General features: G+C 40.6%; 1 protein-coding gene and 1 long non-coding RNA gene across 9 annotated transcripts in view; one reads left to right on the top strand and one right to left on the bottom strand.

The window, feature by feature from the left end:
• Nucleotides 1-27,034, top strand: part of LOC134349260 (uncharacterized) — a 128,125-nt gene extending 101,091 nt beyond the window's left edge. The window contains exons 3-5 of the long non-coding RNA XR_010018625.1: nt 8,847-8,920; nt 17,896-18,071; nt 26,556-27,034. This is a non-coding gene — a long non-coding RNA (uncharacterized LOC134349260). The remainder of the gene's footprint in view (nt 1-8,846; nt 8,921-17,895; nt 18,072-26,555) is intronic.
• LOC134349259 (pterin-4-alpha-carbinolamine dehydratase 2-like) overlaps nt 1-27,918 on the bottom strand; it is a 102,294-nt gene that overhangs the window by 54,335 nt on the left and 20,041 nt on the right. The window contains exon 1 of one of the 8 annotated variants that reach the window (XM_063053306.1): nt 20,247-20,456. The exons of the other annotated variants lie outside the window; for them this stretch is intronic. Coding sequence (XP_062909376.1) covers nt 20,247-20,303 — 57 coding nt within the window. The 5' untranslated portion in view covers nt 20,304-20,456. Of the gene's footprint in view, nt 1-20,246; nt 20,457-27,918 lie in introns of those variants that run through there. 8 annotated transcript variants of the gene reach the window in all.

The following is a 27,918-nucleotide window of genomic DNA, read 5'->3' as shown; positions in this document are numbered from 1 at the left end:
CCATGTGTACTGGGTTAAGTGCCGAGCTAGTAACCGAGTCTTGTGAAAAAACAGACAAAAGTACTGAAGAAACATCAAGGTTTCTGCCCAAAGTAACAAAAATGCATTGGTAGCTATTGGACAAAAGAAATCCAACTTATTGTCTCTATTTGTCCTAAACAACTCTGTGAGATGATAACAGTTAATTCACAAGCTCTTTTTATAACAATCTAATTTAGTAAGAATTTACTTTCGCATAGTTCCCTTTTAAAACTTCACTCCATATGTACAATTTCAAGCTCTTCCTCAGATATCTCTTGTGGTCACTTCCAAGAAGAATACAGCATTTAACTTCCAGTACAGCACAACTCAAAGCCTAGCTATCAGAATTCTGGAGGTCAGAATCAAACATATCCCTCACCTCATTCAATCTCAGATGATTTATACTGGTTAACTAAATATACACCCACCCCATGTGGTGCACAAGGGGTTTTCTATCAAAATTGATTCACAATAAAAATGTTTCAATGATTTCTAATGTATCATTTTGCCCTAAATAATTTCTAACTGTAAGACTTCAGAGCTGATTTTTTTTGAAGTGTCTGATTCTTGACCAAAAATATTGCACAGACCTCCATTTAAAATTCGTTAGATAAACCCCCATCCATCTCCACTCTCCACCCGCATACAATATTTAATCATGAGTATTTTCTACTCTATTAATACTGGAACAAGCACCTCCGTTGTTTAAAAGACAGTGATATTTCAAGACCCCATCCATAAGACCAGTAATCCACTCTCACAGAATACAGCATAGTCTGTTCTTTATACTCATAATAGAAACATCCTCACAATCACTGAAAACATGCTTCTTCCTGCAACAAAATCAAAAATTGGTTTCAAAAATTTCTATCACCTTGCCTCAGGTCTGAATCAGCCAGAATGTGCTAACCCCAAACTGGCACAACTGACAGATCACATTTTTCAATGCCTCCTGGCAGTCTCTCTTTTTAAACTAATTTTAAACATAAATATAACATTTCATCTTGATTACAACAGTAGTTGTATTTAGCAAATCCAACTTGCTAAGAGGAAGTTAGATATGGCCCTTGTGGCTAAAGGGATCAGGGGGTATGGAGAGAAGGCAGGTACAGGGTTCTGAGTTGGATGATCAGCCATGATCATACTGAATGGCGGTGCAGGCTCGAAGGGCCGAATGGCCTACTCCAGCGCCTATTTTCTATGTTTCTGTGTTTCTATGTTTCAATATTCAAAAGAAGGGTAGAAACCGAAAGCTGACAATTAAAGACTAATACCTTAACATTTCTCTTTGAGAAAAGCTAAAATCATTAGAAAATAGAACAGGAAAGGTAAGCAACTAAAAGATGTTAAGAAAATTCATAATACAATTTTTCAGAATAAGCTTGGTTTATGAAAAGGAAATACTTTGAGTTTTTGTGGATGCAAACAGCAGGGCCAACAAAGGGGTGCTAGAAGAGATGGTATATTTAGAAATCCAGAAGACAGTCAGTAAGGTGATACATGACCCAAAAACTTGTGGCACCATGGAGCACATTAACATGGATTAAGATAGACTAATTGATAGAGAATAAAATCAGGGTAAATTAATAATTTTTTATTGGTGGGGCTCAGCTATATGCAATGAACACTAATAAATAAAATGAAGATTATTGCAAGTATTATAACCAAATCGACTGACAGTAAAAAAAACAGTTGGGAGGAACAAAGAGTCTGCAAAGACATATGGATAGGTTAAGTGAGTGGGCCACAACTTGGTAGATGGAATATCATACTAGGAAATGTACTGTTATATTTTGGTAGGAACAATGGAAAAACAAGGAGTTTAAATGGAAGAAGTCTATAGGATTCTGCTGTACGGAGAATCTAGACACCTATATACATAAAACAGGAAGCTGACATGCAGTTACAGCAAGTACTTTATGCAGCAAATGGAAACTTGGAACATATTGCAACGAGAACAGAATATAAAAGTTGGGAAGCTCCACGAGTGGGTGGGACCATACCTAGAGTGCTCGTTATCCAGAGGGATTTACCTGCTCAAGATGTTCATTACACTGATTCCTGAGACAAGTAGGTTGTATTGGAGGAAAAGTTTGGTTAGTCCATGTTACACTGTAGAAGTATATCAGGATGATCTTATTGAAAATGAAAAGATACTGTGGTGGCTTTACAAGGTGGAAGTTGATAGCATGTTTCACCTCATGTGGAAATCGAGAACCAGGGATCAGAGACTCGAAAAAAAAATAAGTTGCTTATTTTAGGCAATGGATGGAAGGAATTTCCTCTCCCACAGGGGTGCAGCTCTTTAAAATTAGCTATCCTAGAGAGCTATGGAGATCAAGTCACTGAATGGAAAACTGGAGGAGTGTTTGGATTATTGGAGACTCAAGGGCTACAAGTAATTAGGCGGAAAAGTGGAGCCAAGCCAAAATCAGATCAGATCAGATCAGATCTTATTAAAATGGCTGAGAAAGCTCAAGGGTACCACAAATTCTAATCCTTCACCTCTTGCTCATATCCTAAACATCTGCGCAAAAGAAAATTAGCTTCATTTTCACAATTCAATAATAAACATAGAAGAGTGCAGCACTCGACAGACCAGTCAAGCCCATGATATTCTGCCTATCTTGATGCCAATTTATACTAAATATCCTCCTCGTGTGGGTTATCCCTGTCCCTCTTTTCCCATCATATACAGGGGCCCATCTTAAAGCCTCTACCAAAATACCTGATTCTACTACTACCCAATGACATATTCCAGGAACTTACCACCCTCTCTGTAAAGGAAACCTTGCCTCTCAAATTGCTTTTTAAACTCCACCCCCCTCCACCACCACAACCACCTAACCTTCGAAGGATGTTCCCCGGTGTGTGACGTTTCTACCCTTGGGAAAAGATTCTGACTGATGACTGTATCTACATCTCTTAATTTTTAAAAAAAACTTCTATCAGATCTCCCCCCAGCCTCCAATTCTATAAGCTCCTGATGAAAGGTCTTGGCCCAAAACGGCGACTGTTTCCTCTCCTCCACAGATGCTGCCTGGTCAGCTGAGTTCCTCCAACATTTTGTGTGCATTACATTGATTTCCAGCATCTATAATTTTTTTTTCTTGTTTGAGCTTCACTCTAAGGAACAATCCAAGTTTGACCAACCTTCGCTGATAGTTCATAGAATCTGATCTAGCAAGCATCCTGGTGAACCTTTTCTTGCATCCTCTCCGCAGTCTCCACATCATTCCTATAATGGGGGTGACCAGAAATGTGCACAATACTCCAAGTTTTATATAGCTGCAGCATTCCACATGCCTTCCTTTACCACCTTATCTACCTGCATTGACACTTTCAGTGAACTATGGCCCCCAAAATCTCTTTGTACCTCAAGGCTATATAAAGTAGATATGATATATATCTAAAATATAATAGATAAAATATATTATATATATATACACATACACACAATGGCATGCAAAAGTTTGCGCACCCCTGTCAAAATTTCTGTTACTGTGAATAGTTAAGTGAGTAGAAGAACTGATCTCCAAAACTCATAAAGTTAAAGATGAAACATTCTTTTCAACATTTTAAGCAAAACTCATGTATTATTTTTGTTTTGTACAATTTTAGAGTGAAAAAAAAAGGAAAAGAGCACCATGCAAACATTTGGGCACACCAAGAGGTTTGAGCTCTCAGATAACTTTTACCAAGGTCTCAGACCTTAAATAGCTTGTTAGGGCGATAGCTTGTTCACATCATTAGGAAAGGCCAGGTGATGCAAATTTCAAAGCTTTATAAATACCCTGACTCCTCAAACCTTGTCCCAACAATCAGCAGCCATGGGCTCCTCTAAGCAGCTGCCAGGCACTCTGAAAATTAAAATAAATGAGGCCCACAAAGCAGGAGAAGGCTATAAGAAGATAGCAAAGCATTTTCAGGTAGCCATTTCCTCAGTTCGTAATGTAATTAAGAAATGGCAGTTAACAGGAATGGTGGAGGTCAAGTTGAGATCTGGAAGACCAAGAAAACTTTCCAAGAGAACTGCTCGTAGGATTGCTAGAAAGGCAAATCAAAACCCCTGTTTGACTGCTAAATACCTTCAGGAAGATTTAGCAGACTCTGGAGTGGTCGTGCATTGTTCTACTATGTAGCTACACCTGCACAAATATGACCTTCATGGAAGAGTCATCAGAAGAAAACCTTTCCTACGTCCTCACCACAAAATTCAGCGTCAGAAGTTTGCAAAGGAACATCTAAACAAGTCTGATGCATTTTGGAAACAAGTCCTGTGGACTGATGAAGTAAAAATTGAACCTTTTGACCGCAATGAGCAAAGGTATGTCTGGAGAAAAAAGGGTGCAGAATTTCATGAAAAGAACACCTCTCCAACTGTTAAGCATGGGGGTGGATCGATCATGCTTTGGGGTTGTGTTGCAGCCAGTGGCACGGGGAGCATTTCACTGGTAGAAGGAAGAATGAATTCAATTAAATATCAGCAAATTCTGGAAGCAAACATCACACCGTCTGTAAAAAAGCTGAAGATGAAAAGGGGATGGTTTCTACAACACGTAATGATCCTAGACACACCTCAAAATCCACAATGGACAACCTCAAAGGTGCAAGCTGAAGGTTTTGCCATGGCCTTCACAGTCCCCCGACCTAAACATCTTTGAAAATCTGTGGATAGACCTCAAAAGAGCAGTGCATGCAAGATGGCCCAAGAATCTCACAAAACTAGAAGCCTTTTGCAAGGAAGAATGGGCGAAAATCCCCCAAACAAGAATTGAAAGACTCTTAGCTGGCTACAGAAAGCGTTTACAAGCTGTGATACTTGCCAAAGGGGGTGTTACTAAGTACCGACCATGAAGGGTGCCCAAACTTTTGCTTCGGGCCCTTTTACTTTTTTGTTATTTTGAAACTGTAAAAGATGGAAATAAAAAATTAATCTTGCTTAAAATATTTAAGAAATATGTCATCTTTAACCTTACGCCTTTTGGAAATCAGGTCATCTTTTACTCACTTAGCTATTCACAATAACAGAAATTTTGACCAGGGGTGCCCAAACTTTTGCATACCACTATATATCTCAAATTGCAGAGGCCCTAGCATAACATTGAACCTTGTGGAACACCGCTGGTTATGGACCTCCAGTCTCCAGACAGAGTAATAATCTTTCAATCCTGCTCTCTGTGTTCTATGGGCAAGCCAGTTCTGAATCCAAAATTGCAATCCACCCTGGCTCCCATGCATCTTTATCTTCTGAATCAAACTACCACGATGGATTTTATCAAATGCTTTACTAAATCCAACGTAGATTACGCCCATTGTCTTTCAAAGGATTAGCACTTGCTGAACAAAGGCACAGCATTTGCTACTCTCCTGTCCTCTGGGACCTCACTCATTGCTGGTAAGGATACACACACCTTTGTCAAAGACCCGGCAATCTCCTCACTTGCTTCTTTTAGTATTCTGGGATAGTGTATATGACATTATGCCACTGAGGACTAATTCACCTTAATGCTTTTCAGAAACCTCCTCTTTAGTCTCAAAGTGTTGCAGCACATCAGCATGCCCCACTCTGCATTTACAATCCTCAGTAAATATCAAAACAAAGTACTCGTGTAATACTTCGGTGACTTGCTCCAACTTCATGCACAAATATTTATTCTTGAGTGAACCTACCCTCTCCTTAGTTAGCTTCTTTTCCTTAATACAAGTGTAAAATGCCTTGGGATTCACCAGCTTGAACATTTTCTTGTAATCTTTATCTTCTGCAAGGGCCCAGTCTGATTTTAGTTACTTTTTTTCTTTCTGACTAAAGTTAAATTTATACAGGGGTCCCCTTACTATCCTTATCCTTACTCCAGTAAAACCAATCCTGAACTCTGATCAACTGGTCTTCAAACAACTTCCAAATGTCAAACATGGACTTGTCCAATGGTCTAATACTCCTTACCTTCGGTCTTATTCTGTGCAAATTGCCCTTCCCCCAAATTAGTAGCTTCCCACAAGATCAAATTGTATTAAGACTGTTCATCTTAAAACATAAAACTTCACTCATCCAACACTTCTAATTCCACAACCTATAGACTCACTTTCAAGGACTCTACAACTCACATTCTCAATATTTATTAATTAGTTATTATTATTCAGTTTTTTTCTTTTTCTAATTGCACAATTTGTTGTCTTTTGCATATTGGTTGCTATCCTGTCTTTGTATGTGTGAAGCTTTTCAATCGACTCTATTGTGTTTCTTTGTATCTACTGTGATGAATGCCCATAAGAAAATGGATCGCAGGGTGTATATGGTGACATACGTGTACTCTGATAATAAATTTCTTTTGACCTAATGAGTTGTGGTCACTATTCCCACTAACTTGTATGTCACCGGGCTGGCTTATTTTCCAAAACCAGGACCAATATGTTTTCTCCTTTTTCTCCTCTAGTTGGACTGTTTCAAGAACCCCTCGAGGATGTACTGAAGACATCTTGCCCCATTTAAGCTTCTTGTATTAAGGAGGTTCCAATCAATTCTGGTGGAAATTAAAATTTTGAAAGGGATAGATAAGATAGAAGTAGGAAAGTTGTTTCCATTGGTAGGTGAGACTAGAACTAGGAGACATTGCCTCAAGATTCAGGGGAGAAGATTGAGGACGGAGATGAGGAGAAACTGTTTTTCCCAGAGAGTGGTGAATCTGTGGAATTCTCTGCCCAGGGAAGCATGGAGGCTTCTTCACTAAATATATTTAAGAAACAGTTAGGTGCTTACATAGTAAGGGAATTAAGGGACATGGGGAAAAGACAGGTAGATGGAGCTGAGTTTACGGACAGATCAGCCATGATCTTATTGAATGGCAGGGCAGGCTTGACGGGCCAGATGGCCTACTCCTGCTCCTATTTCTTATGTTCTTATGTAAAATATTCCACTCTGACAACCTTTCCATAATACATACACCTCCGTATCTTCACCTCTTAGCCTTCCGGGGGTTTACAGTATAATCCTATCAGTGTAACGGCACCTTTCTTATTTTAGAGCTTCTTCTAAATTGCCTCTGAGGTTGAGCCCTCCGGTAAGTCCCCTATGAATATAGCTATGACATCCTTGCTTATCGGTAATGCAACACCTCCACCTCTTTTACCCCCCCCCCCCCAACACTTCTCTATTATGTCCAAAACAATGAAACCCAGGAACGTTGAGCTGCCTGGATCTTACTGGCTTTGAAAAATCTAAAAAGCATGAATCTTTGTAAACATGAATAACATAACCCAAATTACAAAACCATTAGTTGTCCTTTATGGCAAGTTCTCTAAACATCAAACCTTTCAATGAAGTGTGAATTTAAGTAAGACGTTCCCTGATCTCTTCATACATGAGAACCTGCTGTCTAGGGAAGTCTGAACTGAATTTACTTCAACATCAGGAAGTGAGAAATTGTGCTATGCACCTTCCAGGCTCCTTAAAATTAGATTTACTTTATTTTTGTTTATATTTGATTTCATTGGAAAAAGTCTCCCAAAAAAAAAATCTCCCACCAAGAAAATAAGCACTGGCAATTTAAGGACTAATTTTCCAAATCAATTCTTGCAGCAATCTTCATTAATTCAGGTCTAATATGCCTCAAGAAGGGTCTTTTTCCAACCAATGAGCTCTAGACAAAATCCAACACTAATCAGGTAAATTAGTACTCTATTATTTAAGTGGGTCTTATTATCCTTTAAATATTTGCAGTGTACAAACATAACCAACTTCATTGAGCTTAGATGCCTATAAAAAGGAAAGTTCGGATACAGTCCTAAATTTGAGTTTCATACTTAATGATGTTTGACATTTTTCACATCTCGTCAGGTGATCTATCATTAAGTATAATTACTTTGCATGGTATCTGTCTTGAGACCCAATTAAAGTAATTGTAGGATTCCGGCAACCAAACTGTCCTTAATTTGGCCTGAATCTGTACTTCTTCAACGTTGATTAAATGAAAATTTAAGAAGCTGCAAAAAGTTTTATTACATGCTCCATCATGATGCATCATTATTCATCTGAACTTTGTCTAAAGTTCTATATTTCAAGTCACGAAGAGTCAAAATTTGGCTACTGGTTGCTTAAGGATCTGTGATCAAAACACCAACCAAGCAGGAAAAATGCTGATGCAGTCTTTCACATATAATTGAATCTTCTGGATATAATTGAAGCAATTTGGGTGTTTTAATCAGACACAATAATCCAATGTTACAGAAACAGAACCATAATCAAAAAATTGCAAGGGGGAAATTAGTCCAAGCAGATGTATTTTAGTTTAGCTTTGCTATGACACTGCGGGTCTTTTTAATAATAGTCAAATATCCCACAGTGAAATTCTAACATTGGCCATCCTGAAGTGTTGCGATATTGATTTCAAGTCTATGATTGCCAGTGGAAAAGAGGCTGTGCTGTCTGATTTACGACAGACACGACACAGCAGGAGTGGGAGTAGTGGGCAGAGAAAGAAAAACAGAAAGGTGGAAAGAAATAATGAAAGTGCGTAGAATCTAATAATTTTTTTTTGCAAATGTCTCCCAAAGTACCATGCACAACAGCACCAAGAGAGTAATCAAAACAAAAAGATGCAAATTGTGAGTGTGGGAGATCTATCTGTGTGTAGGTGGGGGGGCATTAGAGAATGCTGGAATAACTCAGAAAGTCAGGCAGCATCTGTGGGTCAAGAGCAGGGTTAATGTTTTGTGTTAATAACCTTTCACCAGAAGGTCAGAGGCCTGAAACATTAACTGTTAGTTCATTCTCCACAAATGCTGCTGACCTAATAAGTGTTTCCCTTTCTTTGGTTTCATTTCAGAAGCACAGTTCTCTTTGGCAAAATGAAATGGAATGGAAGGCCCCAAGAGATGGAAAAATAAAGTAAATGATGCGGTACAGAAATATTGCTTTGAGTGTACTGTAAGTTTGACAAGGTGTAACTAATCTTTGACAACCAACTGGCTGGTGTATTCATGGACATTTTCAACCTCTCCCTGCTACAGTCAGAAGATCCCACCTGCTTCAAAGGGGCAACAATTATACCAGTGCCTAAGAAGAGTAGTGTGAGCTGCCTTAATGGCTATCGCCCAGTAGCACACACATCTACAGTGATGAAATGTTTTGAGAGGTTGGTCATGGCCAGAATCAACTCCTGCCTCAGCAAGGACCTGGACCCACTACAATTTGCCTTTTGCACAATAGGTCTATGGCAAACTCAATCTCAATGGCTGTTCACGCAGCCTAAAGATCACCTAGACAACACAAACAACTATGTTAGGATGTTGTTCGTTGACTACAGTTCAGCGTTTAAAACCATCATTCCTACAGTCCTGATCAATAAGCTAATGGAACCTGGGCCTCTGCAATTCCTATCCACAACTCCCTAACCAGAATACCACAATCTGTACAGATTGGTATTAATTCTCCCTGACGATCAACGCTGGCTCACCTCAGGGATGTGTGCTTAGCCCACTATTCCAATGACTGTATGGCTAGGCATACCTCAAATGCCATCTATAAATTTGCTGATGATACAGCCATTGTTGGCAGAATCTCAAATGGAGACAAGAAGGTGTACAGGAGCGAGATATACCAGCTAGTTGAGTGGTGTCAATAACAACAATAATCTTTCACTCGGCGTCAGTAAGACCAAAGAGCTGATTGTGGACTTCAGGAAAGATAAGACGAGGGAACATGAACCAGTCCTCATAGAGGGATCAGAAGTGGAGAGAATGAGCAATTTCAAGTTCCTGGTATCAAGATCTCTGACGATCCAACCTGGTCCCAACATATCAAAGGCAAGACAGTGGCTATATTTCATTGGAGTTGAGGAAATTTGGTTTGTCACTTAAAACACTCAAAAACTTCTACAAATGTACTGTGGAGAGCATTCTGACAGGCTATATCACCATCTGGTATGGAGTGGGGGCTACTACACAGGACCGAAAGAAGCTACATAAAGTTGTAAAGTTAGTCAGCTCCATCATGGGTACTAGCCTCCACAGTATCCAAGACATTTGCAGGGAGCTGTGTCTCAGAAAGGCAGTGTCCATTGTTAAGGATCCCCATCACCCAGGACCTGCCCTGTTCTCACTGTTACCATCATGAAGGAGGAACAGAAGCCTGAGGCACACACTCAGTGATTCAGGAACAGCTTCTTCCCCTCTGCCATCCGATTCCTAAACGGTCAATGAACCTGTGATGGATCTGACTAATTCTACAACTTTACAACAAATATTATTTATTATTGCACTATTTTTAATTTAATTATTTAATATACATAGATACACTTACTGTAACTGACTTATTATTTTTTCTATATTACACCTGACATACCAATGGTAAGGATGGGATAGTTTACAGGGACTGCCAGCTGCTATCCAGATCATGATAATCTTCAAAAACAAGTATTTCACCAGCATTTCCCAACTGTGGTATGACAGCAAAGATAGAATGAAAAACCTGTTGATGTCTATGAATATACATTAATCTCCATTCTACCCTAATGCTAAGTATTGAATCCCAATTTGATCCCAAATTTATCTCTATTCTATCTTATTAGGTAGGTTTAAATACTACAAGATTGCAATAAAGATAGAAATACTTTTATTACTTATTTCTTCAAAAACTAGAAATAAATCTTCCTGTATTTAACTTAAGTGGCTAATGTGCATCTAGGAAATAAGATCTTTGCATCATCAATGAGGATGGGAGAGGTTCCAGAGGATTAGAGGGTTGAGGATGTTGTTCCATTATTCAAGAAAGGGAGTAGAGATAGCCCAAGAAATTTATAGACCAGTGGTTGGTAAGTTGATGGAGAAGATCCTGAGAGGCAGGATTTATGAACATTTCCAGAGGCATAATACGATTAGGAATAGTCAGCACGGCTTTGTCAAAGGCAAGTCGTACCTTACGAGTCTGACTGAATTTTTTGAGGATGTGACTAATCACATAGGTGAAGGTAGAGCAGTAGATGTAGTGTATATGGAGTTTAGCAAGGCATTTGATAAGGTACCCCATGCAAAGCTAATTGAGAAAGTAAGGAGGCATGGGATCCAAGGGGACATTGCTTTGTGGATTCAGAACTGACTTGCCCACAGAAGGCAAAGAGTGGTTGTAGACAGGTCACATTCTGCATGGAGGTCGGTCACCAGTGGTGTGCCTCAGAGATCTGTTCTGGGACCCCTACTCTTCGTGATTTTTATAAATGACCTGGATGAGGAAGTGGAGGGATGGGTTAGTAAATTTGCTGATGACAGAAAGGTTGGAAGTGTTGTGGATAGTGTGGAGGGCTGTCAGAGGTTACAGCGTGTCATTGATAGGATGCAAAACTGGGCTGAGAAGTGGCAGATGGAGTTCAACCCAGATAACTGTGAGGTGGTTCATTTTGGTAGGTCAAATATGATGGCAGAATATACAAACATTTGTAGTATTAATGGAATGACTCTTGGCAGTGTGGATGTTCAGAGGGATCTTGGGGTCCGAGTCCATAGGACACTCAAAGCTGCTGCGCAGGTTGACTCTGTGGTTAAGAAAGCACACAGTGCATTGGCCTTCATCAATCATGGTATTGAGTTTAGGAGCCGAGAGGTAATGTTGCAGCTATATAAGACCCTGGTCAGACCCCACTTGGAGTACTGTGCTCAGTTCTGGTCGCCTCACTATAGGAAGGATGTGGAAACCATAGAGAGGGTGTAGAGGAGATTTACAAGGATGTTGCCTAGATTGAGAAGCATGCATTATGAGAATAGGTTGACTGAGCTCAGCCTTTTTTCCTTGGAGTGATGGAGGATGAGAGGTGACCTAATAGAGGTGTAGAAGATGATTTGAGGCATTGATCGTGTGGATAGTAAGAGGCTTTTTTCCCAGGGCTGAAATGGCTAGCACGAGAGGGCACAGTTTTAAGGTGCTTGGAAGTAGGTATAGAGGAGATGTCAGGGGTAAGTTTTTTTTTATGCAGACAGTGTGGAGGCGAATACAATCGGGTCTTTTAAGAGACTCCTGGACAGGTACATGGAGCTCAGAAGAATAGAGGGCTATTGGTAACCCTAGGTAATTTCTAAGGTAAGGACATGTTTGGCACAGCTTTGTGGGCCAAAGGGCCTGTATTGTGCTGTAGGTTTTCTATGTTTCTATGTACCAGCCGGCTTACTGACCACATCAGGCAGCTGTGCCTAAATTGTTGGATATATATTTTAGTAGATATTTCAGGGAAACAATCAGCACCAGACGCAGTGCCATTAATGCTAGTTGTACTGTTGTACCCATCCGATAGATGATTACTGGCTACCTCAGGATCAACTGGTGATTGAACTCGGGAACCTAGGATTCTTATAGCTCAGTACTACATCAGGTTTAGCTGGCGCCTTTTGGACTAGTGTGAGGAAAATGATGCAGGTGAGGTTGATTGTCACAGTTTGAGCTCACTCCACTGAACAGCTCAGGAAAGACCAGGCATCCACTCTGTTGAAAACAAATGTGCAAAGATTTTTATCAAAGATCCTTGCTGACAGTCAACATTGATGCACCACAGGGGTGCACACTTAGCCCACTGTTCTCCTTTTTACACCCATGACTGTGTGGTTAGGCACAGCTCAAATGGTGGCATCCGTTAGTCTCGCGAGACCGTGGATCTGTGCCTGGAAGTTTCCAGGGCACAGGACTGGGCAAGTTTGTATGGAAGACCGGCAGTTACCCATGTAGCAAGCCTCCCCTCTCCACGACACCGATGTTGTCCAAGGGAAGGGCAAGGGCCGATGCAGCTTGGCACCAGTGTCATCGCAGGAGTTGCCAGAATGAGGTTGAAGGCAATGTCGGACTGCCTTAGGGACTCCAGCTGTGGATTCGTCCTCAGGGTTTACTCCCGAAGCCTTTCCTATGAGTGGGTATGGTCGCAAGGCAGCGGAGGTTTGAAATCAGAGTTTTCCCTCTCTTAGATGGACTGCCTTCCCAGGCTGACGGGCTCCATCTACCCGAAGCACTGGTTTTAAGGCGCCAGGACCCACCTTCACCCCTTCTCCTGTCAGTAGAAACAGTTCCGCCACACGAGAAGGCCAGAAGTTGGACTTGGTTGTCAGAGGCTATCTGAGGCGCATGCCGTGAGGAGTACTTTTAGGTAGTGGGAGCTTGTCCCCACTACCACTCCTCGGCTTGACAACCTTGGCCGGCTGGTGGCGTAGTGGCATCAGCGCCGGACTTCGGAGCAATGGCTCCCGAGTGAGTTCGAACCCAGCCGGCTCCCCAGGCACGCTTTCCATCCTCACTGGGTTGAGCGTCAAGCTAGCAAATCGACCTTTTAAAAAAGAAATTGCCTGCTACAGAAACATAACAGCAAAAAGTTGATGGCCTATGCTCTGAGTTTAAAAGGCAATTTCCTTTCCTTCAAATGCCATCTATAAATTTGCTGATGATACAACCATTGTTGGCAAAACTTCAGATGGTGATGAAAGGGTGTACAGGAGTGAGATATACCAGTTAATTAAGTGCTGCTGCAGCAACAACCTGGCACTCAACGTCAGCAAGACCAAAGAGCTGATTGTGGACTTCAGGAAGTGTAAGGTGAGGGAACACAAAGCAATCCACATAGGGGGATCAGAAGTGGAGAGAGTGAGCAATTACGAGTTCCCGGGGGGTCAGTACCTCTGAGGACCTAAACAGGCTGCAATATATCGATACAGCTATAAAGAAGGCAAGACAGCAGCTATATTTCATTAGGAGTCTGAGGAGATTTTGTTTGTCAACTAAAACAATCAAAAACTTCTACAAGTGTACCGTGGAGAGCATTCTGACAGGCTGCATCACCGTCTGGTATGGAAGGGGGAGGGACTACTGCACAAGATCAAAGTAAATTGCAGAAACTTGTTAACTGAGTGAGCTCCATCATGGGTGCCAACCTCTGTAGTATCTGAGACATCTTCAAAGAATGGTGCCTTAGGAAGGTGGCGTCCTTCGTTAAGGATCCCCACCACCAGTGCATGCTCTCTTCACACTGTTACCATTGGGAAGGAGGTACAGAAGCCTGAAGGCACACACTCAGCGATTCAAGAACAGCTTCTTCCCCTCTGCCATCTGATCCCTAAAAGGACACTACCAGTTAACAAATTTCATCACATATGCTGATGTTAAACCTGATTCAGATTCTGATCCCTCAGGAAGTATCCTGAAAAGGAAATTTCCTTCATTAATGTACATACCTCCACACAGTTGTGATGCCTAGGCTCATGACATTAAGTGACTCCACTAACCGTAATGGCTGAACTTAAACCACTCTGCTGCTATACAGTAAATGGATGTGGGCTGCAACCACGATGTCGGCCCAGTTCAGGGTTATTTCTATAAAATGATCATACTGTTACATTGCTCACTCTCTCTGAATCCAATGGCTTGAGTTGTAGTTTTAAGTGGTGAGGAGAGCACAAGTTAAAACACATTATAAATAATTCACAAGTAATACTGTGCCAAGTTAATGCAGGAATATTAGCTAAGGGTAAAATTGAGGAGTCTCCGAAACTCCAACCCTAGATTGACTACTCTGTAAAAATGAAAGACTTGCTGGGAAAGGTAATACCCCTTCACTTTTTACATCTTTACTTGAAGGTGTGCGTTGACAAAAGAGATCAGCTCTATGTGACCTCTGTTGATCTACAGGTGCTAAAGAGTGGTCTATTGTTAACTCCAATGCTGATCTACAAGTCTAGAGGCTGGTCCATTGGTCCTACTAAAGAACGTTCTGGTAGGCATTACAAGGAAGTCGTCGACAATCAAACTCGCAGCCATTCCCATTACATACAGAAAAATATAATCTGCAATAATTTTGCATACTGAAATTACCAAAGCAAAGTATGCTCAAACTTGATTACGAATTTCCTTCTCAGAGGAATTACAACAACTTTGGAAATTTTTTTTTTTTTAAAAGAAAAACATCATTATTATATAGATTGGAAAATAAAATATTACTCTTGCCCCTTGTGAAACAATTCACTGGTGGTAGAGTGAGATAGGGGGTTTCCAAATTGTTTAAACAGATAAAACAACATAGGATAAGATTCCACTTTAAGACCAGCTGTAACTTAATTTAATACAGCATTCCATATGGAAAATGCATTAGAATGTGCATATGGCACATAGGGACAAGGAACATCTCAGGTTACCCCTGGAATGCATTTAATAACTTAATACTGTAGCTGGAGATTGAGGTTTAAAACATGGGGCTCCAGTAAAACAATGTATTGGTAAAGCAACAGACTTTATTCTCTAGCTTGAATATGATCTTCAAATTTATCAAATAACCTATATAGCTGATATAAAAGAAACACAAATAAAATACAACTTAATCTCATTTTATTCTTGTGAAAAAAACAACTTCAAAGCCTGAGCTGGCCTTAAACTGGAATAATCGTATCCAACGCTGCTTTATAAGTTAAAGGAGATTGCAAAGCTACCTGGCTCACTCTTTCATAATGGTGAGGAGAATACATTTGAGTTCTGTAAGGTTTAGTGTGACCAAGCATTTGTCTAATGACATGTTTGTACCATGAGCTACATCCAACTTCCAAAGTGCCTGCAGCAAACCGACAGGTAGCATCTTGATGCCAGTCCTCCGTCTTAGACTAAGTGGCCCATCAAACCATATCTAACCAAGAGCACCAGCCACAGACATCAATTTCAGAGACAATGCTTAGACTTTTTTTTAGATGAAGGACATCTTTGTACCCCAATTTGTTTCTTTAAAAAAAAATTAGATTTGATCAAACGCAACTAGACCAAATCCACCATGAATGCTAGCTGGTCTCCACTCAGGTTGGATCCACTCTCTGCTTTATTAACAAATGTTGTTCCGTTGTTCTACAATAAAGATTACATCTTCTGAGCAAGGCCCTCTTTTAATCACAGGATACTACACTGGCTGGATTTCAATGTTTCTGTGTTCTTTGGCATCTCTTGTCCTCAGCCCCATTTAACTCTCACGGTGCAAACAAGTTTTGCCAATACAGTTGACACAAATTTCAGAAAAGACATTTCAGCTGCAAAAACAGTGGAGACTCGACAACTAGAGAAACTAAAAGCTAAGCAAAGGCAAAACAGTTCTGATTCCTGCCGAATTGCTCACTAACCCCAAAATGAATTTTGCAATATAAAACTATTGCACATTAAAAATCTCTGTATGAACATTAGCTTATAGATGAGTTCAAGTTCAAGTTTAATTATCATTCAACCTTACCTGAACACCACCAAACAAAAAAATATATATATAACCCAAGTTCTTAAGTAACCTGTCCTGTATATTGGTGGCATGTTCAGCAAGAGCAATCAGTTCTCAGCAGTCCGCACACAAGCGTACGCATGTAAGCAATCCGGCATGTTCTTCACCAGGTGAACACTAGAGGGCAGCACTGACAGTAGGCGCCAGTCCCTGATCTAGCATCCTCTCTGTTCAACGGCTGCAACAGGCAAGCCCACAGCACGAGGCCTAGACCTCACTACAACCAAGGCCACGCAACTCCCCCCGCCCATACACTAGTGAACTTTACTTGCAGTATTTTACATTACCCAGCGTCCAACTGAGTCTTGTGATCACAAGACAACCACTCGCCATTAGACTGAAAGCCACCAGCGCGTGTCAGCTCAGCCGCATTTTTGCAGCAGGCAGCAACAAGGTCCGCACGAAGGCCCGCTACTTTGCCAATGAGCAACTCGCTGATGGAGTAGACTTCCAGTACTTGAAGTTCTTAACGATCAGCACTGCCTCGCAATCATAAAGTAGACATTAAAAATTTTGGTTGGCCCCAGAGAGGACGCTGCATCTGAGCACACCGCCATCTTACCGGAAGTCAAGATGTACAAATGGGACTAGTTAAGACTAATGCAGTCTTCATCAGAGCCAAAGTCAAAAGATAGGGAAGCACTTTCCTGAGTACCATCAACCTGAAGTCAATTGAAATGGAAGTGGCAGTGCTGGCAGAGGAAAGCCTCCACGGCAATCTGTGGTCTGTGTGGGTCTTTGAGGGGGTGGCCATATAAAGTTCTCATCAGAAAACAGTTGTTGTAATAAAAACACAGAAGTGACATTCTAGTAAGTTTGAACAAATATACACAAATAGTGAAGTAATGTCTAGAGCAGGGGTGGCCATCCTTTCACATTCCATGCGTCAACTTCTTCACGCACGAGTTCAGATGCACCATACAACTCTTATACCCCCATTCAATTCTTGTAAAAATATGTTAATATAGACATATTTAGCATTTTACATGATATATTGACAATATAAAAGCAAGATAAACATTATTTACCTTAATGAGACTTTTAACAAATATATTTTGTCTTCTTTTGATTTCTTCCTTTTTCTTAATCACATATTCATTCCATAACTCAGACCCAAGCACTAGCTTTAGTTTTCCTTCTATTTCAGTCTGATGTTGTGTTTTATAGTGTCTATAAAGGTCAGGTCTTCTACTATGTGAGAAAGTGTTTTCACAAACGATGCACAACGATTTTCCTGACGGACCCCCTATAAACTCACTTTCCCACTGTTCATTGAATTCACACTTACTATCACTTTCTGCTTTTCTTTTGCTCATTTTCCTTTGCACTGTGATGGGTAATGAATGTAAAAACAAGGCTTAATTTTCAAAGAAGTACAAAACTGCAACTGTTCACAAAGGACGAACAAAGCATAACTCCGCAGCACACGAGTGTCAATTGTAAACTGACTGGCAAAAACCTGCGACGCACCGCTGGTGCAGACGCCTGGCGCCTCAGGTTCAAACAAGTATCAAACATGTATTGAACAGTTTATGGAACGACTACAGAACAAAAGTCCTTCTTTTCTAGTTTGGCTCATTGAACTTTTTTTTTAAATTGAAAACAGATTAATGTGAAAGAAGATAACATTCTCCAAAAGAACAGGAATTCTGCAGATGCTGGAAATTCAAGCAACACACATCAAAGTTGCTGGTGAACGCAGCAGCCCAGGCAGCATCTATAGGAAGAGGCGCAGTCGACGTTTCAGGCCGAGACCCTTCGTCAGGACTAACTGAAGGAAGAGTGAGTAAGGGATTTGAAAGCTGGAGGGGGAGGGGGAGATGCAAAATGATAGGAGAAGACAGGAGGGGGAGGGATGGAGCCGAGAGCTGGACAGGTGATAGGCAGAAGGGGATACGAGAGGATCATGGGACAGGAGGTCCGGGAAGAAAGACGGGGGGGGTGGTGACCCAGAGGATGGGCAAGAGGTATATTCAGAGGGACAGAGGGAGAAAAAGGAGAGTGAGAGAAAGAATGTGTGCATAAAAAAGAGTAACAGATGGGGTACGAGGGGGAGGTGGGGCCTAGCGGAAGGTAGAGAAGTCAATGTTCATGACATCAGGTTGGAGGCTACCCATACGGAATATAAGGTGTTGTTCCTCCAACCTGAGTGTGGCTTCATCTTTCTCCAAAAGATGTGCACAAAATAATAAAATCGCTAAAAATAATTGCTAAGTTTTAGATTTACACTCAGTAAAACCCATTTCTAGCTCTAAGCTACTTGGAATTCCTGTTATAGATTTTTTATCTATAAATCGGTTTTTGGTTAATACTTTTTGCATGAGTAGGCTTACTTTTTTATTATTATCACTGGGGTGCAATGCGCTACTTCTAATCATCCAATGCGCCACTTTTGGGGCATGTGCCATAGGTTGGCCATCCCTGATCAACAGATTCACACCAATTAGAGAGAAAAGGAAATAAAGCCCAAGGATAGAAGCAGTAAATGCCACAAATATGAAACTAAATGAGAAAACCCCATGATTCACCATGGATCATTGGACACTTGAAAAACAGATCTCCTTTAGCTTTATAAATCCTTTATCAATACAAGATTCTAATTGTCAACATATCCTCTTTGCTGTGTACAATTTGAAGGCATGGAACAATAGGACACCGAATTGTTCACAGATTCTCTGTGTGCAAGCTCAAGGCAATTATTTCCCATATATCAACATTTACAGATATTCATAAAAAGAACGCTATAAATCCAAAGCAACACACGTAAAATCCTGGAGGAATTCAACAGGTCAGCCTGCATCTATGGAAATGAATAAACAGTTGACATTTTGGGCTAAGACCCACCTCCAGGGCTGGTAAGGAAGGGGGAAGATGCCAGAATAAAAAGGTGGGAGGAGGGGAAGAAGGATAGCCTCAAGGTGATAGGCAAAGCCTGGTGGGTGAGAAAGGTAGAAGGCTAGAGGAGGAGGAATCTGGTAGGTGAGGAGAGTGGAGCACAGGAGAAAGGGAAGGAGGAGGGCATGGGGGAGGGGGAGGAGGTGATGGGCAGTTGAGAAGAGGTAAGAGGCCAGAGTGGGAAATAGAAGAAGAGAGAAGGGGGAGGGAAACAGTTTATTTACCGGAAGAAGAAATTGATCTTCATGCCATCAGGTTGGAGGCTACCCAGATGGAATATAAGATGTTGCTCCTCCACCCTGAGGATGGCCTCATCTTGGCACTAAGGGAGACCAGGGCTATTTTCTTCATATGCCAACCATAGAAATAATAATGTAATTATGAACCACATAAAAAAGGGCTTTAAGCATCATTGTGCTAGAAGAGCATGCAAATAGTCAATACAAATTTTAGATAAGCAGATTACAGGTTTTCTGAGTATTTTTCTTAATACTGCGAATGGCTCAACTCACAGATGAAACTATCTATAGACATGACAGCTAGGTTCAAACATAAACTTTGACCATGTGATGATGCTTTCCTTAATTAACATAAACAAAAAAGCATAAAAGTTCTTCACTTTTACTTGGCCCATCAAGTAATCAGCCAAGAAATAATCACTTTTGTTTACACAATGCACTGAAAGTATCTGCAGTATGCAGGAATAATGACAACGTGATAAGGTTAAAAAAGGATTACAACTTCAAAAAGGTTAACTGTAAACAAGCATATGCTAAATCTCAGAACACATCTTGCAATACTCTATCAGCAAGTACATTTGCAAACAACTTCAAGGTTTCATTTTATTAAAAGGAACAATTCTTTGCGAGTAGAGCTGAGTACAGATAAAAGACTTTCACATATAGTTTATCAGACTTCTGTTAGTCTATATAATTTAACCAAACCTAATTAAAATTTCTGAATTTATTTAGTTTACCACGAGAGGTCAAATACCATTTGCTCAGGTTACACCTGCAACCAATCAGCACCCAGCCTTTGATAATTAGCAAAAGATTCACTTGCCATGACCAAATTTGTGTAAAATGAGAGCCGCATGCCCTGGCTTCCTATTGTAGTCATGCCAATCCTTTTGAGCTATGAAAGAGATACAAAATGAAAATTTTTCAATAAAAATTCCTTGGTAATGATGTTTCTCTTTCGTCCTTACTACTCTATAGTTAGTCTTACAACATTCATAAATAGACTCTGATATTCCACACAGGCAGCTGTTCAGCTGTATGATGGACAGCAGACAAGTCACTACGTACTGAGTATAATGGAAACGTATGTAAAGGATGAAAAGTTATTCAATGGTTTATTGTATATATTTATTTTTGAATAAAGTATATTTTGAAATTTTTAAAAATGTGTAGATTAATTTTAAGCGCAAATTACTAGCTAGCAATTACAGGAAAGCTCATTAGTATTGCTAGAGGCAATAACGCAGCAACCTTCTTCCAGGTAATTCAACACAAGCCAAGGACCCAACTTAGCACATCCAAATTTGTGTAGTTTAGAACCAAATAAACATCAGCTGTTGTCCGCTGGATGAAGCCAACCTATGGATGGCTTTGCTGGGTTAAAATTAATGATCACCACTTGATATACAGGTCAAGGTAGCAAGAGGCAAACGTTATCCAAATCCATACACGTTTTCCTGTGTGTAGTGCTTGGCCTCACTAAACAATCAAGAGTTGTTAGCTTTGAAAAGTTATACGCTGTACAATTCCCTCATCACCAGCACAGATGTTATTCCTTTTTTGGGAGGAGAGGAACTCTAGACTTCTTTTGCCTCAACATCCCTTATCAGCAAGTATGGTTAAACAGCATGAAGGGAGTTCCATTCTAGAACTAAAACTGTGCTAGGGTCCTTGTAAATTTTATATCTTCAGCACCAACAGCTAAAGCCACAGTTTAAGAACAATTAGTGGGTGAAACATTATTGGTTCTCTGCCTGAGGGCTGTGTACAGTTCGTCATCAAGTACATTTAGAGTTTTGAGACTCTGGGACTGGGGTAGGATTAGTCGTCATCTTACTGAACACTGAACCAGGCACTAAGAAGGACGCCTACTTGTTACATTTTTATAAGAAGGCAGCGTAGAAATTTTTTTTTCCTGCCACATGTCCAGCTGGAGTTCAAAAAAACAAAACAAACTCTAATTTTCACATCTCTGGAAACCAATGAGTTTCACAGATGTGCAACTTTGTCTTTTATTCACTGACACCATCAAACTATTGCAAGCTTTCTACTATGGTGGCTGAAAGTGTATTTATGATATCCTGCAGGCATAATTTCCCATCACTAAAACCTGAAACAATTTGCCATGGGGGATAAAACTCCAGGACATTAATCCTTTTCAACGCCCATACTTGCAAAATACCTGACTCTCTCTCCTTTGACAATGGTTCTAGTACAGCGAGCAAAAGGTTAGACCTTCCCTTCTGCTGGTGTACAATAATCATTACAACATAGGTATGATAAAGTTATGTCTATTGTTCCCCTTTCTGGAACCTCACAAAGAAGACAGAGTAGCTATTTTGCAAGCATGAACTTTCACAGGGTTGAAGGTTCTTGGGCTTTTATATTCCATGACTGATTGTTTCATGTTTTAAAGGTGAGAAATAAACAGCTTAAGGGAAGCCTTTAAATGATAATTGATATTTTGGAATCTTGCAACCATTAGAAATTGCCAGAGTAGACTTTTAGTTTTTTTTTAAGTCAGTGTACCTTCACTCTCTTCACTAATAATCCACCTTTTCTCAAAGAATTATAATAGATTTTAGCTAAGATTCAGTGGTAGAGTGCAATTATAATCAGCCATACTATTTCATAGAAAACTGTGTTGATGGAACAGCAGACCATCACAGCAACTTTATGGTTTGTATAGTACTTGCTTGCAAAAAGCATTTGCTTATGATACATTGATCGAAGAAGTGGTATATGCATGAATGTGTACCACATTGTACTCCATAAGACAAGAACCATGTTAAGAAAATTGGGAGTCCCAGGTGGCTGTAAAAATCTCACACGTTCCAATGAACTGAGGGGTGGCAAATGTACAAACCCAAACCAAAATGAAAACTTATGTGCAGGGCAAGAAGGCAGAAGGGAGTGAAAAGTTGATAGAATTAACTTACAGGAATGTAACTTACATCTGTGCAATCCGATTAACCTGATCCAGCAAATTCCAACATATTTTCATGGATCATTCACAACTATAGAGTCTTGCCTAATTTTTGTGCATTGGCTACCTTTTGTTTGGTGCTGGGTCAGGCCCAAGGTCCTGTATTTACATACTGCATTACTATTAATCTTCGAGTAAGTATAGTTTACCATCTTCATTTAATTTTATAAAGCTGCCAAATTAAATAATCACAGACACTTACAAGAAAACAATATCACATTTACCTGGACAATGCACTAGCTGGTGCATCACATCATTGCAATGTAATTACAAGAAGAAATTTAGAAGAAAAAGCAAAAAGAACAGTTGATGTTTTGGGCCAAAACCCTTTGGCAGGATTTCTAGCATCGGTAGATTTTCTCTTGTTTGACAGCCAACCATTACACTTCTTTTGTGATTGTCATGAAATATTTCTTTGTTTTTTTTTAAGAGATAACACGGAACAGGCCCTTCTGGTCCAACAAGCCCACCGAGTAACCCGAGCCTAATCACAGGACAATTTTTACAATGACCAATTAACCCACTAACCGGTACACCTTTGAACTGTGGGAGGAAACCGAGCACCGTGAGGAAACCCACGCGGTCACGGGGAGAACTTACAAATTCCTCGCAGGCAGCGTTGGAATTAAGCTTGGAACTCCAACACCCCGAGCTGTAATAGTGTTGCGCTAACTGCTACAGTACCGTGGCAAAATAATAATTTCATATTAGCAAGTAATGTGAAAAATAGCTGTGCCATGGAACTGCCAATGTTCTAATTCTTCACCTCCCTCCACGGTCCCTCTTGTTATGCTTTTCCCCTCAGACGCAAGAGATATCAATTGTTGGGGTAATATTACAATGAGTATTTCTTTCCAGAGCTTGAAAGAACGTAAGTAGTGTAGCTCCAGAAGTACAGAATCACTGGTTATGTTATGTCTTTCTGTTATATTATAAAGGGCATACCTTGCAATGGAGTTACTTATCTTAAATCAACTGATTTATGCTACTTTACACTCACATGAGCTGACAATTAAAAAGCAGGTTTCTGCAGAATGGCTGATGGCACCTTCATTTAAGAAGATGGGAGAGAGACACACACAGGGATATAGAGACAAAGAGAGACAGAGAGAGTAATTATTGTCCTGTAAAAATAGTATCAGTGGTAAAGAAGATGCTGGAATTTATGAGGAAAGTTGTAACGAAGGATTACCTCACAAAGAATAATGGGTTTGAGCAGAATCAACATGGATGAATGAAAGAGAAAACACGTTTACTAATGTACTGCAGTTCTTCAAGGGTGTGATTAATAGAGTAGACAAGACAGTTCCTACTGAAGGTTCCATGCGGGAAAATGGTCACTAAGCTCAGAGTACGTGGAATTGGAAGTAATGTACAAATGATATTGATTGCAAATTTAAAAGCAAGTGTGGGCATAAGCAGTTATTTCACAGGTTGGCAAATTGCCACTAATGGGGTATTACAGGGATCAGTGCTTGGGCACTATGAGTGGAGAGGAGGATATAAGAGAGGACAGAAAGGAATATGGACCAGCTGAATCAGTGGGCAACAATATACACTAAGCAGAAAAGCAGATTACATCTTAAGTAGTGAAAGGCTGAAAAACAATGATGCTTTAACATACCTCTGTATACACGTGGCTGCAGCAATCACTCATATAAACAAATCCAATGTTAGTTTTGACTGTAAGAGAATTTGATCACCGGAGTAAAAATGATTTAGTCCACTAATAATAGGACCACCCTTAAAGTACTGTGTACAGTTTCAGTCTCCTAATCTAAAAGATTTACCAGATTGGTTCCGAGGATGGGAGGGCTGCTGTGTTAAACTGAATTGAGTAGATAAAGCAAGTACTCTCCAGCATCAAGAAAAAATGAGAAGTTGCCTCACTGAAACTTAATTTTTCCTTTCTTTTTTCAAAAAAAAGAGGGCTTGAATGGGTGGGAGCTAGGAGAATGCTTAGCTGAGTCAAGAACAGGGCTCATGGTCTCAGAATAAAGTGTTGCTATTTAAGACCAAAACCTTTGGGCTAATCTTTGGTATTTTCTGAAATGGAGAGATACGAGGGCTCAAAGCACCAAATTAATCCAAAATAGAAATCAGTAGCCTTTGAGACATGAATAGAATCAGATGCGTGGGGAAGTTGTAGGAAAATGGTGTCGAGATGGAAGATCAACCATGAACTTGATGAAGGATGTCACAAGTACAAAGGGCCAGAGCTCCTTTGCAATTCTTCAGATACATAGAGTGCAAAAGAGAGGCAAGAGTTGATGAGGGATCACTGAAAAATGATGCTAGAGAGGTAGTAGTAGGGGACAAGGAAATGGTGGATGAACTGATTAAGTGTTTTGCATCAGTCTTCACTGTGGAAGGCACGAGTAGTATGGTGAAACTCCAGGCGTCTGGGGTCATGAAGTATGTAAAGTTACTATTACTAGGGAGAAGGTTCTTAGGAAACTGAAAGGTCTGAAGGTAGATATGTCACCTGGATCAGATGGCGTACACCCCAGGGTTCTGAAAGAGGTGGATGAAGAGACCGTGGTAACATTAGTAATGTTCTTTCAAGAATCACTAGGTTCTGGAATGGTTCTGGAAAACCAGAAAATTGCAAATGTCACTCCATTCTCCAAGAAGGGAGAGAGGCAAAAGAAAGGAAACTATAGACCAGTTAGTCTGACCTCAGTGGTTGGAAAGATGTTGGAGTCAATTGTTAAGGATGTGGGTTTCAGGGTACTTAACGGCACCTGATAAAATAGGCCGTAATCAGCATGGTTTCCTCAAGGGAAAATCTTGCCTGACAAATCTGTTGGAATTCTTTGAGGAAATAACAAGCAGGAAAAACAAAAGGGAATCAGTGGATGTTGCGTACTTGAATTTTCAGAAGGTCTTTGACAAGATGCCACACGTGAGGTGGCTTAACAACTTACAAGCCTATGGTATTACCGGAAAGATTCTAGCATGGATAAACCAAAGGCTGATTGGCAGGAAGCAAAGAGTGGGAATAAAGGGAGCCTTTTCTGGTTGGCTGCCAGAGACTAGTGGTGTTCCACAGCGGACTGTCTTGGGACCAATTTTTTTCAATGTTATATGTCAATGATTTGGATGATGAAATTGATGGCTTTGTTGGAAAGTTTGCAGATGATATGAAGATAGGTGGGGGGCAAGTAGTATTAAGGAAATAGAGAGGCTACAGAAGGACTTTGACAGATTAGGAGAATGGGCATTGAAGTGGCAGATGGAATACAGTGTCAGGAAGTGTATGGTCATGCAATTTGGCTGAAGAAATGAAAGGATTGACTATTTTCTAAATGGAGAGAAAATGCAAAAAAACTGAGGTGCAAAGGGACTTGGGAGTCCTTGTGCAGGATTCCCTGAATTGTAATCTGCAGGTTGAGTCTGAGGTGAGGAAGGCAAATGCAATGTTAGCATTCATTTAAAGAGGACTAGAATATATAAGGAAGGATGTAATATTGAGGCTTTATAAAGCACTGGTGAGGCCTCACTTGGAGAACTGTGAGCAGTTTTGGGCCCCTTATCTTAGAAAGGATGTGCTGAAACTGGAGAGGGTTCAAAGGAGGTTCATTAAAATGATTTCAGGATTAAACAGATTGTCATATGAAGAGTGTTTAATGGCTCTGTGCCTGTATTCACTGGAATTCAGAAGAATGAGAGGTGACCTAATTGAATGGTGAAAGGCCTTGCTAGAGTGGATGTGGAGAGTCTAAGACCAGAGGGTGCAGCCTCAGAATAGAGGGGTGTCCTCGTGGAACGGAGATGAGGAGGAATTTCTTTCGCCAGAGAGCAGTGAATTTGTGGAATTCACTGCCAAAGGCAGCTGTGGAAGCCAAGCCTTTATATACACTTCAGGCAGAGGTTGATAGATCCTTGATCAGTCAGGGCATGAAGGGATGTGGGGAAAGGCAGGAGATTGGGGCTGAGAGGAAAAATGGACCAGCCACGATGAAATGGCAGAGCAGGTGCGATGGGAAAAATGGTCTAATTCTGCTCCTAGGTTTTATGGTCTCATAAGGTATAGAAGAAGAGGGTGGAGCTTATGTTACGATGGTGCTAAACGGTGACTCCATTGCCTTCATCTTCGGAAACAGCTCTATTTCCATCTTTAATATCTCTATTTTTCCTTTTCAGGGTTCTTTTGAAGGCCCTGACCTGGAGTTACACACTGACCTACGGTTCTTTGTGGGAATGGGACCCGCTCTTGGGGTTTCACGACTGGCCGTTATTCGACATGCCAATGATGCAGCCAAAGAGCTTAGCTCGCCTTCGGAGGTCCAGAGTCTTGTGGCTCTGGAGACGGGCAGATGGAAGGTCGGGGTCCCGGCAGGAATCGGTGTGTCGTGGCAGTCGGAAGATCTCTGGTTATGTGCCCGGAGACCCAAGATCTTTGGGCAAAGAGCTCGGAAAAAGCAACACAACGGACTTTTAGCATCGTAAACCAGCGAGTTGTTTGTTATGTCTCCCCTCCTGCTGTGAAATAGAGACACCTCTTTCTCCCTTATTAGGGAGAGAGAGAGCCTGTGGTATGTCGAATACTGGGTGAACGAGTAGTCTTTGGAGTACTGCAAGTCTGTGTCTTTGCTGTTGCTTTGCTCAGGCTTGAGTGCTTGGTGGTGGGTGCTGATGCTTTTTTTTTTGCCAGTGGGGGGAGGGGGGATTGTTGCTCGCTGCCACTTGCGCGCAGGAGGGATGGGAGCTGGGGGGGGGGACTTTGGGGTTCTAACATTTAACTGTCATTCATTCTTTGGGGGCACTCCTCTGTTTTTGTGGATGGTTGTGAAGAAAAAGCAATTCAGGATGTATATTGTATACATTTCTCTAATATTAAATGTACCTTTGAAATCTATGTAATTCTTTAAGTGATTGATAAGACAAGATTTTATGTCCCGTGCCACATAATTGCTAGCTAAGACTTACTTAAATTAATTCCAAAATTTTAAAACGAGGCTTCCGATTTCATCTGAAAGGTTACAGTCCCAAGGACAGTAACAACCCTCAAATACTTTGCCCAGTTTTCCTGTGGAATCAAGTAATTTTCCCTGTGCCATAGAATTATTATATAAAAGTTCATCCTCAGCAAATGTTCCTCTTTACATTATGAAGCATAAATCAGGTGCAGGACTCTGTCGCTATTCATCTCCAGCATAACAAACACTGAGGAAAATAAAGCCACTAGTGAGATCAACTAACATAAAAATACCCCCAAGTATTAGTTCCTACGTCTCAGATCCAAAGAATCAATAGGAAACACAACAAATCAGATTCTAGCAGAACGCACTACAGGTTTCCCCCACTATCCGAAGGTACAGCGTTCCCATGAAACGGTTCGTAAGCCGAAATGTCGTAAAGTGAAGAAGCAATTACCATTTATTTATATGGGAAAATTTTGTGAGCGTTCGCAGACCCAAAAATAACCTACCAAATCATGACAAATAACACATAAAACCTAAAATAACAGTAACATATAGTAAAAGCAGGAATGATATAATAAATA

The sequence above is a fragment of the Mobula hypostoma genome, chromosome 7 (genome assembly GCF_963921235.1).
Source record: "Mobula hypostoma chromosome 7, sMobHyp1.1, whole genome shotgun sequence".
In the NCBI taxonomy this organism is placed as follows: domain Eukaryota; kingdom Metazoa; phylum Chordata; class Chondrichthyes; order Myliobatiformes; family Myliobatidae; genus Mobula; species Mobula hypostoma.
Note: the sequence above shows the minus strand (reverse complement) of the source record. Positions and strands in the feature narration are given on the sequence as shown.